At 42.3% G+C, this 20,019-nt stretch overlaps 2 protein-coding genes across 5 annotated transcripts in view; one reads left to right on the forward strand and one right to left on the reverse strand.

The window, feature by feature from the left end:
- Window positions 1–13,104, forward strand: part of OSBPL11 (oxysterol binding protein like 11) — a 46,542-nt gene extending 33,438 nt beyond the window's left edge. For all 3 annotated transcript variants that reach the window (XM_069780906.1, XM_069780907.1, XM_069780905.1), the window contains exons 9-13: window positions 913–1,411; window positions 3,056–3,242; window positions 8,746–8,928; window positions 9,563–9,716; window positions 11,130–13,104. In XM_069780906.1, coding sequence (XP_069637007.1) covers window positions 913–1,411; window positions 3,056–3,242; window positions 8,746–8,928; window positions 9,563–9,716; window positions 11,130–11,207 — 1,101 coding nt within the window. In that variant the 3' untranslated portion in view covers window positions 11,208–13,104. The remainder of the gene's footprint in view (window positions 1–912; window positions 1,412–3,055; window positions 3,243–8,745; window positions 8,929–9,562; window positions 9,717–11,129) is intronic.
- A 3,070-nt stretch (window positions 13,105–16,174) lies between these two features.
- LOC104321397 (TGF-beta receptor type-2-like) overlaps window positions 16,175–20,019 on the reverse strand; it is a 33,667-nt gene continuing 29,822 nt past the window's right edge. The window contains exon 7 of one of the 2 annotated variants that reach the window (XM_069780910.1): window positions 16,175–16,678. In XM_069780910.1, the coding sequence (XP_069637011.1) occupies window positions 16,466–16,678 (213 nt within the window). In that variant the 3' untranslated portion in view covers window positions 16,175–16,465. Of the gene's footprint in view, window positions 16,707–20,019 lie in introns of both variants that reach the window. The other variant, XM_069780911.1, reaches the window with a different exon arrangement.

Genomic DNA, 20,019 nt, shown 5'->3' on the forward strand with positions numbered 1-20,019 from the left:
CAAAGCATTGAAATGTAATGAGCCTGACTTCAAAATGGGTAATGAAGTTGTTAGAATCACACTTAACTTAAATATCAGGGTACTGAAGTGAAAAGCAACTTTATTATTCCAGGTTGGTGTTACAACAACATGGCAAGTTTATTCCGCTTAACTTCTATATCTACTAAGAGTCTTATGTCTGTGCTCTACCTATTTGAATGTGGCTAATTTAAATGGACTATCTTGATCTCATGGTTGAGATACCCTGTGTTGCTCTTTACAGCAGTTAGTTACATGAGGTTAGTTGCCACTACAGGGAAGGAAAAGACTGATGATACCCACAGCCTCTTACCCTACAGTATTGCTCTTGGCCCAGCAAAGGACAGGACTGCTGTTTTTTATAGTGGTGAATGTAACTGGGAAAGTATAAGGTCTTCTCCTCAGAGGTACAGGATCAACTATGTTATTTCTCATGGATGCTTGTCCTAGTTGCTGTGGTGAGAGAGACTCTGCAGGCTCTCAAGAGCACTGGCATAGCTTCCCTGCTTTTCTCTCCATTAGATGAAACCTTTCATAACCTCTGCTCTGAACCTTCCTTGCTATAGTTTGAGCCCCTTCCTGCTTGTTTTCTCCTCCACAGACATGTGGGACGTGTTATCTCTTTGCAGCTCTTTCATGTTTTTTGAGGGATGCTCAGTCTCTTTCAACCTCTTTAGTCCTAATAGTACTTATTGGGCTTTTTTCTCCTTGTAAATTGTTTTTCTGGGACCTCTGATCACTGTATTTTGCTCACATCTTAGAAGAGGGACAAGAAAGTTCAGTCTGAAAGTGTGTCCAAAACAGGACAGAATCCCCCACCTGAGAAACTTCCCTTGTAAAAATGCCTGTCTCTTTGTTTTACTTACTAGAGCTTTCTGGTTTTTTTTATTTCAGGTGGTTCTTCCCACTTTTATTTTAGAGAAACGATCGTTGTTGGAGATGTATGCAGACTTCATGTCCCACCCAGATCTCTTCATTGCAATCACAAATGGCGCTACCCCTGAGGAGAGGATGATCCGCTTTGTTGAGTATTATCTCACTTCATTTCACGAAGGTCGCAAAGGAGCTATTGCAAAGAAACCATACAATCCAATCATTGGGGAAACATTTCACTGCTCCTGGAGGATGCCGAAGAGCGATGTAGCCACTGATGCTGGCAGTAACTTCTCTGCTCACTCTTCCTCAGAGCAAGTAACTCTGTCTAAAGATAGGGAAGGCCAAACAGAGCTGGACTACTATACAGTAAAATTTGTAGCCGAGCAAGTGTCCCACCATCCTCCTGTCTCAGGGTTTTATGCTGAATGTGTAGAGAGAAAGATGTGTGTCAATGCCCACGTCTGGACAAAAAGTAAATTCTTAGGAATGTCAATAGGAGTGACAATGATTGGTGAGGGTAAGTGTTACTTCCATCCTTTATTCATTTTAGAAGGTTGTTAAAATATTACTAGTTTGATAGGAAAGTTGATGTTGTACTCCTCTGGCAGAAACACAGATGAATGCTGCTCAGTAGTTTTATTTGGAAGACTTAAAAAAAATACAAATCTGCTTACAGAACATGTCAGTAGGTTTTCAGATTTTTTTTTTCCCCACATACTTCTGGTTTTCCTCTAATCTCTGTGATCTGCAAGCCTTAACATACAATCATTCAGTGATTTCTTACTTTATTTTTACTGTTCACAAAGTACAGAAGATACGACAAGTCCTCATTATACACAGCAAGTTTTCATATGGGGGAAAAAATCTAGATAGGTTTATGATTTGCCAAAAATCAGGATTATATTTGGAAATAAAATTTTTACTTTTAAACCAAAGGGCAGTTACTGTGATGTAAACTGATATTTATGAATGTTTCCAAAGCATCGGACAAATTGATTTGCATCAGACATTTATTAAATAGAAGTATGCTTGTATTTGCATGTATGGCACCTAATGTATTTTACTATGCAAGTTTTAATTTTCTTTAACTGGAGAGATTGGATCCTTTAGGGACAGAGAAGGGTAACTGCCCTTAAACTGTAATTTCCCTTTAGTACTAGTATTTACTGCAAGAGATGAGACAGCCTCTCCCATTCTGTGTCCCCTGTTTATATTGCGCAGTAACTGGGGAGTCCAGGCACTTGCATGTAAGCTATGTACTGGACAAGGGAATGAGCATGGCAGGGGATGTGGAAGGCACATCTCAATGCTTTGGCTATACCAGGTAATTTCTGAAGTTAATATCTCTTCTAAGGCATTTCTCAAATCATGTCATAACTTTTCAGGATTTCTCATGTTTTTCATACTTAGGTGAGATGCACAGTGATAATGTGCTGCAGAGGCATGGGTTGATGCAGGCATCAGTCAGTTGTCATGCTATGTTCTTGTAACGGCAAGAGGGAGATCTTGCACTTTGTTTATTTTCTTCATAGGAGTCAAACCCACACATCTTAAAACACAAAGAAAAATTGTAGGTTTTTACGAGATTCTTGACATTTATTGCAAAAGCTACTGTCGGGAAGAGTTGGGTTTATCTTGGCAGAGAGATGCGGTACGACGAATTGTCTCTGCTACCTGCCTTCATATAGGGTATTACAGGGAGGGAAAACACAACAGGAGTATTAGCCTTCCTCAGGATCTGCAGTTCACGGTATTCGTTCATTACTTCCTATTGTCAGCATAATTCTTGCATTGCCATGCTCCAGAACTGTCAATAAGAGTGTGACCAGCCCTTTTACATACTACTGAAAAGTATGTTGCACAGCACAATATTGTACTTTATGGAGCAATATTATTAGGATAAATATGTTTTCCCCAAAAGAAACATAAATACATGTTACTCAGGTTAGTACTTTCAGGAAAATGTTTGTATCTAGAATCTGTAATAAATGTCACTTTTTTTGGGTTTTTTTGTTTGTTTGTTTGGGTTTTTTTCTCCTTTTTGGTGTGAGGGGCTATGAGGAAAAGTAGTCAGATACAGTATTGGCTATCTGTTTCAATAACTCATTTGGTCTTTTCTAAAATGGTGCTGATTTAAGAATTCTTGTATTTCTTCACACAGGTCTCTTAAGTCTCTTGGAACACGGGGAAGAATACACATTCTCTCTGCCCTGTGCGTACGCTCGGTCAATTTTAACTGTTCCCTGGGTAGAACTGGGAGGAAAAGTCAACATTAACTGTGCGAAGACTGGGTATTCTGCAAGTATTAACTTTCACACCAAGCCCTTCTACGGTGGCAAATTGCATCGGTGAGAACACTTCTTTTTTTTTTCTATTTTATCACGTAGTCTGTGCTCTAGAATTGCAGTAGCAGTGTAACTCCCCTGTTCTGTGTGCTGAATAATACTCATTTTGTAGTCTGAGAAAACATAGTTTTTCCTGTTTATAAACACTTGAGGTATTACTGTGCTCTTAAACAGTATCAGCTAAACAACTGCATCTCATGTGATCCTCAAGGAAAAGTCAGGTTACATTTACAAACAGTAAGGAAATTCCATGTTTTTCTGACTCTGTGTTCAAACCACAGGGAGAACAGAGCTCCTGGCTTTTATTCCCATTGCATGTTGTTTGCAACATGCATTGTAGTTGCACTGCAGGGTTCATTAGTAAATAGTCTTCTGTTACTTATTGGTCTTAGGATTTCTGTATAAGAAACATAAGACTATCAAGTTTAAGCAACTTACAGAAAATCTCTAGGTAAAAATACCTTTTTTAAAGACAAAAATGGTAATTCTTTGTGATGGGTTGACCCTGGCAGAACGCCAGGTGCCCACCAAAGCTGTTCTATCACTCCCCCATCCTCAGCTGGACAGGGGAGAGAAAAATATAACAAAAAGCTTGCGGGTTGAGATAAGGACAGGAGAGATCATTCACTAATTACTGTCACGGGCAAAACAGACTCAGTTTGGGAAAATTAGCTCAATTTATTACAAATCAGCCAAAGTAAGGTAATGAGAAATAAAACGAAATCTCAGAACACCTTCCCTCCACCCCTCCCTTCTTCCCGGGCACAACTTCACTCCCGGATTTCTCCACCAAGCCCCCCCCAGCGGCACAGGGGGACAGGGATGGGGTTTACAGGCATCACACGTTATTTTCTGCCGCTTCACCTCCTCAGGGTGAGGGCTCATCACACTCTTCCCCTGCTCCAGCGTGGGGTCCCTCCCGCGGGAGACAGTCCTCCATGAACTTCTCCAACATGGGCCATTCCCACGGGCTGCAGTTCTTCACGAACTGCTCCAGCATGGGTCCTTTCCATGGTGTGCAGTCCTTCAGGAGCACACTGCTCCAGCGTGGGTCCCCCACGGGGTCACAAGTCCTGCCAGAAAACCTGCTCCGTGGGCTCCTCTCTCCACAGATCCGCAGGTCCTGCCAGGAGCCTGCTCCAGCGCGGGGTTCCCACGGGGTCACAGCCTCCTTTGGGAACCCACCTGCTCCGGCGTGGGGTCCTCCCCGGGCTGCAGGTGGATATCTGCTCCACCGTGGACCTCCCTGGACTGCAGGGGGACAGCCTGCCTCACCATGGTCTTCACCACGGGCTGCAGGGGAATCTTCGCTCCGGCGCCTGGAGCATCTCCTCCCCCTCCTTCTGCACTGACCTTGGTGTCCACAGGCTTGTTTCTCTTACATGGTCTCACTCCTCTCTCCGGCGGCTGTTTCTCACTGTCCCAACTTTTTTTCCTTCTTAAAAATGTTATCACAGAGACGTTACCACTATCACTGATTGGCTCGGCCTTGGCCAGCGGCGGGTCCGTCTTAGAGCCGGCTGGTATGGGCTCGCTCTCTCTCGAACACAGGGGAAGCTTCCAGCAGCTTCTTACAGAAGCCACCCCTGTAACCCCCCCCGGCTACCAAAACCTTGCCACACAAAACCAATACATTCTTGTAGCGGTAATTCTTCATGTGTATGCTTGTTCAAAAACTAACAGGTAAAAGAAAGATGATCCAGGGATCTAGCAGATCGTAGGAAGTGTCTGCACACTTGGTGCAAAAGCTTCTGAAACTCACTAACATTGATGTCTTTAGACATTTTGTAGTAAGACTGCGGCAGATTAGCCTTGTGCTAATCTTGGAGATTAGCACTCTGTCTCAAGAGAGACAGTTAATTGAGGAAGGAGAAAATTAAATAGTAGTCACACAAAGAATATCTGATTTCAGACCATTTTACACTCAGCTGTTTACTGGACAGTGCTTGTTTAAACCTTTCTTAGATTAAATGTGTTAGAGATGATAATGTGTTGTGGTTTAACCCCAGCCAGCAACTAATCCCCACACAGCTGCTCACTTGCTCCCCCCTGGTGGGATGGGGGAGAAAATCAGAAGAGTAAAAGTGAGAAAGCTCGTGGGTTGAGATACAGACAGTTTAATACGCAAAGCAACAGCCGCGCACACAAACAAAGCAGAACAAGGAATTCATTCAGCACTTCCTATGGGCAGGCAGGGGTTCAGCCATCTCCAGGACAGCAGGGCTCCATCACGCCTAACGGTGACTTGGGAAGACAAACGCCATCTCTCTGAACGTCCCCCCTTCATTCTTCTTGCCCCAGTTTTATGTGCTGAGCATGAGGTCGCATGGTCTGGAACACCCCTTGGGTCAGTTGGGGTCAGCTGTCCCGGCTGTGTCCCCTCCCAACAACTCGTGCCCCCCCAGCCTCCTCGCTGGTGGGGTGGGGTGAGAAGCAGAAAAGGCCTTGACTCTGTGTAAGCACTGCTCAGCAATAGCTAAAACGTCCCTGGGTTATCAACACTGTTTCCAGCACAAATCCAAAACACAGCCCCATGCTAGCTACTGTGAAGAAAATTAACTATTCCAGCTAAACCCAGCACATAATGAAATATGTAACAGCCTAGAACATCAGAACTTCTTAAATGTGGGTTGCTCTCAGGTTGCAAAAAATCAGCAGTCTTCTCTAAATCACTTTACCTGAAACAGTAGAGTAAGGCTGTGTTTATTGCTTAAAGGAAAACAAAAAAACCCCACCAAAACCTCCATCTTGAGGAGATGCTTTGCCCCATAAATTCCCATACATGCTTTGAATTTAACTTGCAAGCATAACTCCCCTTTCCCAATGGCACCTGGAGAACTGAAGCTTACATGTAGCTCTGTTTCACTTGTGACAATTTTAAAGTGATGCATCAGTTGGGATTTTTTTTCCATTGCTTACAATGTGTCTTCCACCTTGCAATAGCTCCTGTTGTGCCATAAAAAATAAGCGATAGGATGCAATTTTACTTCAATGATTTAATTTTGGAAACTGTTTTGTTATTTGTCTCTCTGAAATTAGTCACAGATGTGGAGGCTTTTTAAAGACAGATCTGTTCAAGGTACTGTAACTATTGAAAATTTGACATGGTGATGATTGGACATTGCCAAAAGAATCTCTTGATGGGGAAGCAGCAGTGTTGTCATGGTTACGCAGAGCACAAGTGAGTTGCTATGGCAATGTTATAGATTTTTTTTTTGTAGAGTGACCCTTGTTGTTAGACCTCAGCTGGATATTGGCTCCTTGGTCCTGTACCTCTTTAGCTTGATAAAATAGAGGATGATGATAATGAACAGCTAGGCATATATCAATCATGCCAAGCTTACAAATAAGCGCTAGCAGATTTTTATCACTAATATTAGTTCAGGCAGGTGTTATGATCTGTGATGCTGGGAATAGTTGTGTGTCACAGAGCAACGCAGCTTGAAGAAATATAGGTTGCAATGAGAGTTTAATGTAGCAGCTGGATGCTGCACCTTAGTAGTGAGTGGTATAACTTTGTTTACTTTAAGCTGAGCAGAGACAGTAATTTTGTGGTTGATATTAAAATACTGGATGTCAGTATTGTAAACACACAGTGCTTGGAAAAATTAAGCTCTTGAAGTTGTGAAGATGTAACTGCAAAGTCCGAATGGGCTGGTCTCTGGCATCCTCTGGATTCAGTCTGTTCAGAGATCTCTTGGGAGGAGGACAGGGACTCCACCATGTGTAATAGCTTCAGTGAGGTGTGGAAGTCATAGGATGAAAAAGAAGCACGAAGTGAAGGCTGCTTGCTTGTCGCCTACTCTTTCAGTTGTTTTCAGAAACTGTTAGTGCTTGTTAACTTCAACACACACAAAAAAAAGCGTAACAGTTTAATGTAAACATGCTTTTATTGCTCATATTGTTTCAACTCTGGCCTGTTTTCTTGAGTGAATCTTAAATTTTTGTAATGGAAAACTGTGCGTGAGCAGCACATACTTATGAGTCCGGTTTTTTGGAAGACGTTTCTAATGAAGTTAAATTAGGTTTGAGCTGCTGGACTGTGATGTGGCTCCAGCTGCCTCCCTCATGTGCAAGATGTGGCAGAAGCCCTGGCTGCTGCCTCCTGCTCTGAGCTGGCTGTGAGCTTTCCCCACTTGCCCCGGGCGTTCCCCACAGCTCTGACTTGACTGGCATCCAGTATCTCTGTGCTGCAAGGTCTGGCCTGTGATACTTGTTTCGTTGCCTGAGAAATCAATTTCTCTGTTTTGATGCCAGGCTCGGTTGGGGGGAACGGACAGGTAGATGCAGACACAGCTGGAAGTGACGGGAAGGGGCATCTACGTGTCCTGGGCTCCCTTCTGCCTCTGAGCATGACACCACGCAGCCAGCGTGGGCAAGGTGGGAGCACAGAACTGCTGTTTTCTGCTCTTCTGTATGCAGTTGTTCAAAGGAAATAAGAGCAAACCAGTGGCGTGCAAGTTAGCTATTATTAGCTGCACATAATGTAAGTGTGAAAGGAGATGTAACGGGTACTTTGTGTGAGTGCTGATGAACTGTGGGAAGGGGAGCTGGAGAGTGGTGTGTTGTAGGGAGCTTGTGTACTGGTAATTGCGGTTTAATTGGAGCTGGCGATAGTGTCCTTTGTGAATCCTGCAGCACCTTACAAGTGAGAATGTCTCAAGTCTTGTTTGCATAGCGTGCAGACCCTTTTGTTTCTTCTTTCTGGGAGAAAAGTTCTGTTTGAGGGTGGTAATTTGCTTGTCTAGCAATGCTCAGTAAGCTTCCGCTCCTTGATTCAGGATGAAGTGAGTGTCGGGAGGTCTTTGGACAGGTCTTGATGTCGAGAAGAAAAATATGCATCAGTGTGTGTGCAATTATGGTGATGCTGGAGCATCTGTGCAACACTTTGAATGAAATATTGTGTATTAGACATTTTTACTATCTTGTTATTGGCAGAGGTTTCTGTGGAAGAGGCAGGAAAGAAAAGCAGTTCTCCTGATTCCTAGTTTCCCACCTTGCTTTCTGCCTTTGTGTGTCTGCTGCTAATGTGAGCAACATAAAAATGAGACGACCTACATAGCAAGAACATTGAGATGTAAAAAGATGTGCGATAAAGTTCCAGCAGGTAGTGAGATACATGCTTGCTAGAAAGTTTAATTTTTATTTTTTAAGTCTGAACTATGTATCTGATGCCATGTTTCAAGTGGAAACATCAACTGCTTGTTACATGTGAACCAGCCTGTGTTAGTTTCTTTTCCATCTTTAGTTCTGTTAAAAGGTTTGAAACAAGTTTAAGCGGAAGCTTAATGGAGTTTCCTGGGTAACATGAAGAGAACTAGAGCGACGAGTGAAAGTCGCTTTGCTCTTTGAAATTCTCCATGCAAATGCAATTCAAGTAACTAACATTTCTCAAGACAGTGTGACAAGTTTGCAAACTCATTCAGAATTAAGTTGAGTGATTATGCAAGGAACACTCCTCAGGTGTCTTCAGCCATGGCCTTTTAAAAATTAATTGCTTTCCTAGAGTCACAGGTGAAGTGAAACAGAACATGACAAACACAGTGGTCTGCAGAGTGCAAGGAGAGTGGAACAGTGTACTTGAGTTCACCTACAGCAATGGGGAGACAAAATACGTGGACTTGACAAAGCTGTCTGTGACAAGAAAACGAGTCCGTCCCCTTGAGAAACAAGGACCATTTGAATCTAGGTAGAGTATGTGTTTACTGTTGTCTGACCCTTTTTGTCCTAAGCAGTCTAATGAATGCCTTAGGAAAACCTGCAAATGTAGATATTACTTGTGGATAGTACTTAGCAGCAGTGATCTGAATTTTTATTTTTTTTTAAAAACAAAACACAAATGCATAATAAAGAGTGCAAAAAAAAAAAGTGCAGGCACATGTTTGTTTATCTCATCTCTTTTATCCATGGACAGAGTTGTCTTAGGGGTTCATAAAGTACCTGCTACAACAGAGCCTCTTTATTTGTTTTGTTTTTAACCATCAGCTACACAGTGGGGCAACTCCTGACAAGGGAGGTCCTCACAAGAAACTGCTTGTTGAATAACACTTCCACGGCAATTTTAAAGGTATACAGACAGTAGATTATCACAGCCAAAACCTCAGAGCCATTCTTATCTGCTTCTAATAGCTAGCGTAGCTATAAGACTTGGCTGTGAGCCCTTCCACCTGGGCTGCACCATCCTGCTCTGACCTGGGTTGGTCTGTCATGTATAAGTGGAGGGAATGGTCCTGTTCTGAACGAACTGCATGTGGTGATCCTGTAGTTCAAGGTGGCAGGCTGAGAAAACTTTGGAAAAGTAAAGTTAACAATTTTTTTTGTAGGAGGCTGTGGCAGCATGTAACAGAGTCTCTGCGGGATGGAGACATCGATAAGGCTACGGAGCACAAGCGAGCCCTTGAAGAACAACAGAGGAATGAAGAGAGGCTTCGTGCTGAAACAGAAACACCTTGGTGTACTAAATACTTCCTTAAAGATGTAAGTTCCCAAGCAGATAGCTGTTGATGAAGGCAGAGGCAGAGCTACAATGAAAGCAGGTGCACATATGGGTCCGTGTCCTGTCAGAACAGGGTACTTGGCCTTAGATCTTATAGTTTAGCTCCATGGGATCCATAGGAGTAACGTGACATAAGTGCTCCCAAACATGTAAAGGTTTGACTTTACCCTTCACTTCCCAAACACTTTGATTTTGCGATTCCCTTGCAACAAAATGTTTGCCTGTTTTGTGGTCCGGTTTCTTTTACCAGGCACTTCCTCGTGACACATGGAAAACAGCTTTACATGTACACGTGTAAGTAGACTGTAACAGTAAATACCCTAAGAAAAAAAAAACCACAGTAGTACTAATTTTGCTTATGTTGTGTGTGTATGAACCCAAGATATTACTGTTAGCAAGAAGGAACATGAGTTAATTCTCAGCTTAGAACTTTTTTGGTTCTTGTACATTACGTTTTGGATGGAGTTTATTTGTTCGGTGGCTTAACGTGTATTTCAATAATGGTAGTAATAATAATATAGTAAGACTTTTAACAAGGTGGACTGCAGCCTGCCTAGGAAGACTGGGGAATGCCGGTACGATAACTTCAAAATAGGCTTTCTGTGTGATCCAGATGATGAGACCCTGCTTGTGTAGAGAGCTTTGCTGACCCCCTTGCAGGAGGGGAGGACTAAACTAAAAGTTATGCTGTAGTAGTTTAGATTCTCCTTGTAGTGAAAGCTTTATCTATTAAACTGCAGTAATGTAACTCCCCTTTCTTCTTCTTCCTCTATCTGTGATCTAGCAAGGGTTTAAAACATAGGCTAAAAAGTGTTTTTTCTTGGCTTTCTTCCAGTTTTGTTTTGTTTTTTAAAGTTCAGGACTATCTGTTAGCTCCGATAAGGGTTTTTTTGTTCTCTAAAGCTACGTTAGTAAGATTAGTTCAGATATTTGTATTGTTAGTATCTAGATTTAGAAGATGAGAAATTTTGTTGCTAATCCAAGATATAGATCTATTCAGAAAATGTTTAAACATTATCCTGAGCTACTTCATTTCTGGGTAAGCAGTTGGGCTGTGTTAGAGTTGATAATCCTGGATAGCTGCCTCTCTGCTGGCTTCTTGTTTGGCTTTTGAAAGTAATCTGGATCATGGAGTTGAGAAGAGTGGCTTTCCGTCTGGGTTAATTACAAGTGCAGTCGATTCCCAGAGCATGCTGTGGCTCAGCAAGAGTCCATACATGTTCTGAAGCAGTCTCAGAAGCCTGCAGAGTTGGTCTCGGTGTCTTAATCTGTGGGAGTTAAAGGTATAAGCTATGTCCTTCTGGTTTTCACAGCTATCAGTCTAATAGTTTTGTGAAGGGAATTCTCCTGGGGCAGTGTCTTTATTATAACCATATTTTCTCTTTAAATTGCAGGGAGATGGCTGGGTTTATCATAAACCCCTCTGGAAAACAGTCTCCACGGTGCAAACTCAGCAAACGGACACTAACTAGAAAAGCTGCTTTAAGATGAGTTTTCTGATTTCCCTCTCCTTTTCCTCTGTCTCTCAAAACACAGTAATCACACTGAGTGTCCCCTTTTTATGTAATTGTGAAAGTTTAAATGAGCATAAAGAAATAAATATACTAGGGCACTTTAAAGCTATTGAAAAAAAAAAAGATTTAAAAAAAAAAAAATCCAAGTTGTAGAGACAAACTTGCCAGGTACATTCAACCAACTTGGTTTTTGTATGATCCAAGAGATTTTATCTGAATTGCGTAAGATTCTTTGAAGTAGATCTGATTGCAAAAGCTGCCTAAGAGAAGAAGGAACTGTTGAATTTTGGAGTGACATGGGAACTTTTTTCAGAATTTGCATCAAGCTCTTTAATAACTGAAACCTGCTCAGTACCCATGTAGACAACAGCAACAAAAAATTGCTGCTTTTATGCCCAGTGATTAACCTTTTTGGCGAAAACTGGAGGGGTGTTTGGAAGATGTGCCTGAAATCAGTGTTAAGAAACAACTGGATCGTGACGACTTTTTTCTTCAGAAAGAACACGTGCATGCATCGGAGGAATATGGGATATATGTAGAGACTACCTTTCTTTTTTATGGATTTATAAAAGCAATTAGAATTGTAACCATGGAGAAATTTTTCCTCTGAAACGTTTTAATATACTTGAAATAATTGACTTGAATTGGAGAAGTAATTTGAACACTTTTCAACTCCTAATTTTATTAAATCTCTTTGAGTGACTTTGATTTTTCTCATGTTATAATGTAATGAGGTTTGGCCTTTTTTTTCCTCCTCCACCTTCCCTTCCTGAGGACTAAGGCTTTCAAAATGAACAGAAAACGTACAATTTTGTATTTAAATTTCTCTGCCCATCTAATCATCTCAGAGGTGAAGTATCAGTGTTATAAACTGTCCTTTGGATTGTTTTGGTTTTTCTCCTGTGGTGTTACTCAGAACAAAGCAGTGAAATGTGACCTGTGAATACATGGACCGTAGGTCCTGGTTCTTCATCTTACCTTAAAAAAACAAAAAGGCTGATTATGCTGAGGACTGGGTATTGATTTGAAACACAATCAGATATCAGGAAATTGTATTCAGGTACAAACATCCTTTGTGGTTTTTTTTTTTTTATAACTATTTTATCGAAGTCTAAGAATTGCTGGCAATTAAGAATAGTACTTATTATGGCTTTCGTTATTGTTGTAACTACAAGCTACCTTAATTTTTCCAACAGTGGTGCCTTAATCTGTTTTTTCTTCTGATGTAGTCTTCCAGTCAGTGTATATAACATTATCTGCCACTTCCCAGCCATGGCAATGGCTGCACCTGATCCAGCACCATGAGAACTCACAACTGTGTCATCTGGTAAGATGTTTTCAGTGGAGAAGATAAAAGTGTAAGAATGCATCAGAAGGTTTAAATAACCATGTTAACTTTCACACAAACTGTAAATTGTGCAAAAAAACCCAAAAGTTGGGTTTATGCACAACTATTTTGATCCTCTTGTACATTTTTTTTTTTTGCTGTGAAATGCACTGAGATCTCAATGCGAGTCATAGTCCATTTGTGAGAAGCGGGGGTGGGGATAATAAAACTGCAAAATGATTCATTTGTTCTGTCTGCTTTCCTAGAGATCAGGTGACCAGGAAGAGTAGGTTGTTGTTATCTTTTATGCTGGAGACCTGTCTGTCTGGGCTTTCCTTGGCCCTTGAAGTGGGATATTTTGGCACTGTGCACTTGAGTAGTAACTATATTCTCCAGCAGAAGAATGTCTGAGGCCCTGCTGTCTTGTTTGTGATGTTCTATACAACCATCCTGTTGTGTTAGTTTTGGATATCCATTGGGCATTTTCATGTTTAACCAGGAATAAAAATAAAAATGAAAACAGTGGGATTAGTTCCTCCTTGTTTCTGGGTCTGTGGCACATTTGGGGTGTGCTCTTTGGCCAATTCCAGGATTTGGGGTAGGAATCATGGTGGCAACGCATGGAATTCCATGGTTCGTTGGTACCTGCACCAAACACAGGGTGGCAGAGGGACAGAAAATAAATTGACAACGCTGTATATGTTTCATAGTTGTTTTATCTGTGTCACATGGCAGATTTACTTTAAACAAACAGCAAGGGCTGTGGTGCAAGGTCCAGCTTTTAATATCGCAGTGATCAGAGCAGAAAACAAACTTTTATCAGCGGAGCATACTCCAGGGATCAAACTTGGCCTTATTAAAATATAGATTTATGACTCAGTCACTGAGCTCTGCTTAAAATTTTGATTTGGGAATTTGTTAAGGTGGTGGCTGTAAAACAGACTGAAAAGCTCCCATGTTGACCATAAACCCATTTGTGTTCCTTATATAATATTATTAGTCAAGTTATTTCTCTTCCACCCTCTTCTGGTATGCTTGTGGTTTCACACTAAGAAAGCTGTAACTAATTTTGTTGTGTAAAAATAGACCCAATGCTGAAGAATTAGTCTTTTAAAATACATGAAACGATTTCTTTTAACATGGGGGTGCTGCTAGGAAAAAAAAAAAGGTGAAGCTTTCCTTTGCCCAGATGATCACAAGAACTGGAATGGCTTCCTGATGTGGATTTAGTTACCATGCAAATTTCTAATTAGTTCTAGAAACAAAGGACATAACTGAAAACAGTTTTAAAAAAAAAAATCTAGCCACTGAATTATCCAGCTTAAATTGTAAGACATTTATGTGATTCTTCTGAGAGTTGCAAGCACCCTACGGACTAATGGATGTATTTTCAACTCTGACCAGATTTGATTCTCTTGCATAACTGCTGTTGTTTCCATCTTGTACCTTCTAGACCGAAGGTCAGTGCTGCTTCCTATGTAGATATTTGCTAGAACCACAGTGTGTTCAATGGGGAGCGTGGCAAAATGTAGGATTTTGGCTTATGTTCCCTTCTGTCTTTTTGGCTTGATTGGGCTCCACTGAAGTGAAGAGCAAAATCCTTACTGATCTCAGTGGTTTTAGGCTCCCTGAGTTATAAACAGATCTTGGAGCTTAAATAAGTGGCTCTCTTCAGAGCTGCTGCATACCCTGCTGCTATGGAAAAGGAAGAGTGTGACAAGTCTCTCCTATTTAATGCAGGCATTCAGGTGTATAATCCTGAAAGCTTGATTCTGGACTTGGTTTCCATGGAAAAAAATGCAATATGTAAATCAGTGTTCAAGATTTTAGGTATGGGGAGGGGAATAGATTGAGAAGTTTTTCAGCATATTTACAGTATAAACTGTCAAGCCTAGGATTAAGTCTCTGTCTCCCCAGGAGAATTTGGATTTCAGCCATCAAAATTGGCGATGCAGCCTTCAATGTCTAGTTTGCACGGTCTGATCCCCCTCTGTCCCAGTCACCTGTGGGAAGAAGAGGTCAGAGTGTCTTTTAAAGCCTCTTGAAGTGAACTTGGACAAACAAGTAAACATACTCATCTGTGTTGTATCCAAACAACTTAGTGCAAAACTTGGTAGGGGAAATTCTGCACTGAATATTACAGGAAGGAAAGATCAGACAGCCTGGAGGGGAGAGTTTGGTGTGTTCCCATAGTTTTCTTATCTCTGTGTCAGAAAAGCTGCCCTATGCTCTCTGTTTCTCTTGGGCATACATACAGTAGAGCAGTGGTTAATATATTAAAGAAATGAGACTGAAGTCAGGTCAGTGGTAAGGGCGTGTGCTTGAAAAATCATAAGATGACAGGAGGTAGCAGCCAGGTGGGGGATTGGTGAGAATGAAAGGTATGGTCACAGTTGCAGGTGGAGACTTACACATGGTAGCTGAAATAAGTTTTTATTATTTAGATTTGATGCAACCTAATTCATTCCCCTTCCACGCTTCTTTGAAGGGTTTACAGACAATTTTGTTCTAGGCTTTTAATTTAGAAGCTGTGGAACGGTCCAAAGAGGTGGAAACAACAGCGAGAGAAGAAGAGCTTTTTATATGGGCTGGTGCTGCCATAGCTGTGCATTAGAAAACCAAAACAGCCCTGCAGATCTGCTTCCCTGCTCCACATTGGGGAGCCTTGGCTGTAGAAAGCTCGTGGCTGTTGTACGGTTTTCTCCCTTCCCCTCTCTTGGTAGGGGTTGATCCATGCAGCTGCATGCTGGCAAGCAAAGTGTTCCTCTCCGATGCTGTCCTGAAAGATACCTCTGTCTAGGTGAGTGTCAGGTATGTGCTTGCAGGGCTTCTTAGTAGCAGCTAAAGTTTTTATTACCTTTTGCTCCCAAGGGTGGAGGGATTAAGATCTGCACAGGGCCAGGGTTCAGAGCGAGGTATGACTTACCTTTCCTTAATTGCCTTTCCACTATAGAGGCAGCCTGGCTTGGTCTGGTGGTTACAGGAGTAAAGGTCCCAGTTCTGTCTGATCATGTTTCTTCAGGTTGAGTAACACAGCAGAGGGGTGTAAAGGAGTTGCAAGAAGAATTAGCCAACACATTTGTGTTGACACTATTACTGTGGCACAGATCTATTGGCTAGAGGTGGCTGGAAACTGGACTGATAGGGGGAAAGAGTTGTCTAGATATCCTGTATGGAGACTTCTTAGAGTGAAACAGCAGTGTCTACACTGGTGACTTTTTTTTTTTTCCCTATCAAAGAGGCTTCATGCACCCACCTGAACTATCAAGTACACCCAGGAGTTCCCCAGTGAAAAAAAGGTGTGTTGGAGCTGCAGCAAATCAGGCTTTTGCAAACTGGATTATCGGGTGCCTTTACACTGTATTAAGGACTGTCTGATCTAGGAGTAATTTTCTTGGGTGCCAGCATTTCTTCTACTGGGGGCGTGTTACATCTCAAGATGTTTTTCTGCTGTTAGAACAGATTTTTTTGTGTGTGTGTGGAGGCCATTAAAAAACGAAAGCTGAAAATTGTCTTGATCTGTACAGAATAAGCAGTTAGGAGAGAAAGTCATGATGGCAGTATGGAAGGACTTAAAAAGATAGACATGGAATTCAGGTGCTTATTAATAAAAGATTAAACATTATTATTTTAAAAAATAATAAAAGGAATACTTTGCATCATTATACATTTAAAGTAAGTACAAAATCAGTTCATATATAACGTTGCACTTTAACCAAAGTATTGATTCCACAGTTCATTGTATCTGTGGGAGGAAACAGACCTTATAAATAAGTTATGTACTAGATCTTAGTTCCATTTTGAAAAACGGAGCGAGGTTTTTTCCCATGAGCTAAATGCTTCTCACTTATCCTCTCATTTCTTGTGATGAGGCTTTTTGCCTGCTGTGTCACTGCATATTTCTGCTCCCGTCACTGTCCTGGTGCTCCCTGCCTGGAGAAGCTGTTTTGCTGGCCTCGTTGTCCGTGTTGTTGTTGAGGATGTCGTCACAATCCATCTGTGCCATCAGGTTGAAGCGCTCGGCCACGCAGTGAGCAGTGAGGCGAGCCTCGGGGTCGTGGTCCCAGCACTCCGTGATGGTGTCACACAGAAAACGCATTCCCTGCAGTCAGAAGGGCTGGAATTAAGATCTGAAGGCAGGAGGAAGAGAAGCTAGAAGCTCATCTAATGCAATCACAGCGTTTTACCATACTTTTGACAGCTTCCTGCAGAAACGCTTTTTTTGGCCAAGCTTAAGCACAGGAGGAAAAACAGCCTTGGTAAGTTGTGGCAAGCGCCAATGCTTGCACTCTTACTGGCACTGCTTGTGTTAGAGCAGCAGCCTTGGCTCACCTGGGATCTGGTCCCAAGCGTTTTCCACGCTCCCTGGAAATCCTCCCTGGGAGTTGGTTTGTGTTGACTGTGGGACTTAAATAGGGGCCGGAAGGAAAGAGGCCCTCCATCTCCTGTCTCAGCCTTGCCTGTTCAGATCGAAGCATCCTAAAATCAGGAGGGACAGGAGAGGTGTAGATGGTGACCTGCAGGCTGGCAGCTGAGCCCAGGTCTCTGGGTTTCAAGCCTGTGCCCTGCATGGAGGAGGTGTGTGTGTGGGGGGGGGTGTTAAGGCAAGTTTGGAATGAAACTTCTTAAATCTGACTTCTTGTTTTAGCAGTTTCCTGAAACAGTGTGCTGGGCCAAATATTCATTGCAGCATGCAGCTGAACCTTGTTTTCTCACCACAAAATAGTGTCTTGGCTTAGGTGGGATTGGGTACTTCTCAGTGTGCTCCAGACACATTCAGTTCCTCTCAGTTACAATGGTTATTTATGTCTCCCACTAATATATTTTTTTCTGATTGTGTAGTGCTCTGAAGAGAGTCCCAATATTTTGGGCTTAGGAACAAAATGGCAGTATTCAGCTGGTATTTTTCCCACTCTTAAGCTAGTAACACAGCTAGCACCAGAAGCTATGTTGAACCTTCCTTTGCCTATATAATTCCTATCACGTGCTATTGCTTTTCACATCATTGTCAACCAAGGTTGCAACACAGTGGAAAAATCATTATTCTAAATAAAGCTTCATGTTTTTCAGTGGTTTTTGTGTATTTCTCAATTTCCAATTAAGAGAACCCAAAAGTCTCATATGGACCAACACAAGAGGAAAATGCAAGTCCTGCACAGATGTACTGTCATGTCATCTGTCCTTCTGCACCTTACTCTGAACTCATGGCTCTCTGCTAAGGGTCATCATACTAAATCTTCCATAATGGACACAGTTTAGAGAGAACAGGATCGTGCAGTAAAACTGACAGATGGTGTGTTTCAGTGCCTCTTACGTCACTCATTTATTAGCTTAGTTGAAAGGATTTGAGGATAATTGATTAACATGCAAAAACGAGCTAGCTTAGCTGAAGCTTTTAAAAATAAGCCTTTTCTCAAACAGAACATGGCACTGTCATATGGTTTAGTCATTAGATTTTCTGTGCTTATTTTGTCCTGAAATCATGACATTTATTTGCAGTTTGCCATGTAAGTAGCGATGATGCTCTTTTGAGTGGTACAGCTGGAACATCTTGTTACGCTCACAAACTGGACTTAGTTTGGGTTTTATATTTGATATCTCGGATTTCTGAAGGATGCTGAGTTTTACAAGCATATTTTTAGCGGCAATATTGACTTAAGCTCCCACTGCTCCTTCCTGTCCTGCACCAGTCCTTTGGTTGTGCCAGTACAACAGTCTGTTCAGCTGCTTCATGAACCAGATCCAGGAATTTACCTGGCCTAAAAAAACCCTTTTTAAAAATATTTCTCCTTTTAAATGTGGTGGGGTGTGAAGGGAGCTAGAAGCATGGGCTTCAGGCGTTCGTAAGTTATCTGGGAAACTTTGGGGGTAAATTTCTTCAGCTGGCTTTATTGTGCAGCCTTGCAAACTGTTGCCCTGGAGCTGCAGATGGGCAGCATGCTGGGTGAGTCAGCTTTGTCAGGGAAATTAATGCTCGTGTTTGCTGGAAATCTTAAACCACGGTTAACAGTGTAGGTCCTCACTTGACTAAGAGCGATCCTGATGATTGAAACGTGGAAGTAGTATTTGGAGCTCTGCATCAAACTTACTTGCATTGGTGGGAACATCTGTGGGTGCTTCCCATTCACATGAGAGATTTGTCACCCTTTCCTGGTGTCACCCGATGCTTCCTCCAGCTGGAAGCTGTTGACCCCAGGAGTGGCACAAACCGGTGGCTTTCTGCTGCTTCCCAGCAGATGGTGCTGCCCTATGCCTCATCCTGGGAGATCGGTTGCAAAATGCCCGGAAAATCATGTAAAGCCAGGCTTGTAAGGAGATGTTTATTAGATCAGCTAAGATTAGTCAGAGGCAAACTTTCAGGAACACAACGTGGCTTTTCTGTTCCTCTTCCCCAGTGAACATCAGGTGGTCTAATAAAAGTTACTACCTTACAAGCCTTGCTCTGTTTACACGCTGGACCAACCCAACTACGGCAACGTTATTTCTCGGAGGCAATTGCAGTCAGCCCTTCTTCAGCTCAGCAAACAGTGCAGTTATGGTCAGGCTCTGTCAGAGCGTGATTTTTGACAACCCAAGCCTCTATATTTTTCTTATGGTTTTGAAGTTTATCAGAGACTCTGGGAGGTGAATGTCCGAGATGAATACTCAAAGGCTTCAAATGTGTAGCAGTGCTGATTGAAGTTCCTGTACTTGCCTTCATCAAGGAAAAGGGCTGAGTGAACTTTAGCAATGGACTTGCCAACTGATAAATTCACTCATGGTCCAGCAGAAACCACAGATTCATTTGATGCTGTTTGCAGCTTTGGTCGGTCAGGTCAGTTGCGAGTCTTTGGACAAACATGGTTTTGAGAGGAGATACTCTAGGGAACGCATGGCCTCCTAAGACCATGAAATTGTATCTTTCCTTTTGAAAAGCCTGGCTTGATGTGCCATCCAGGCAGAGTGGAAGCAGTAGTGGTGTGTTTTATGGGTGGATACTGCAAGATGATGCACTGTACACTGCAAGGCACTGTAAGCCAGCAGGCTCAACGTTTCAGCTTGTTTTGCAGATGAACCAAATTGTTTTTCAACGGATGGTGTTTTTCCACAAGACATGTGAAATTTAAGAAGTACCAAAGTCAGGCAAGACTGCAAATCACGGTTGGTGTGCCTGTTACCCCTTGCGTCCTCAATGCGTGGAAGAAAGTGCTGGACCTGGGGGAGAGAGGACCCTGTCAGGGCCAGGAGGGAGCTATGTTTCTGGAGCTGGTGGGTCTGGGTGTGCTTGTGGATGGTTTTAACAGAGCGCATCTTCTAACTGCCAGAGTGTTTCTATTCTAGAGCACTGGGTTATGCTTTCTGTGCTGAAATGCTTTGCTTTCAGACCTTCTGAGCCGAAGGCTGGTGAAAGGCTTCCCCTTGACGAGACTTGAACCTAGCAGGTTCCCTGCTCTCAGCTTCATG

The sequence above is a fragment of the Haliaeetus albicilla genome, chromosome 4 (assembly GCF_947461875.1).
Source record: "Haliaeetus albicilla chromosome 4, bHalAlb1.1, whole genome shotgun sequence".
NCBI lineage: Eukaryota > Metazoa > Chordata > Aves > Accipitriformes > Accipitridae > Haliaeetus > Haliaeetus albicilla.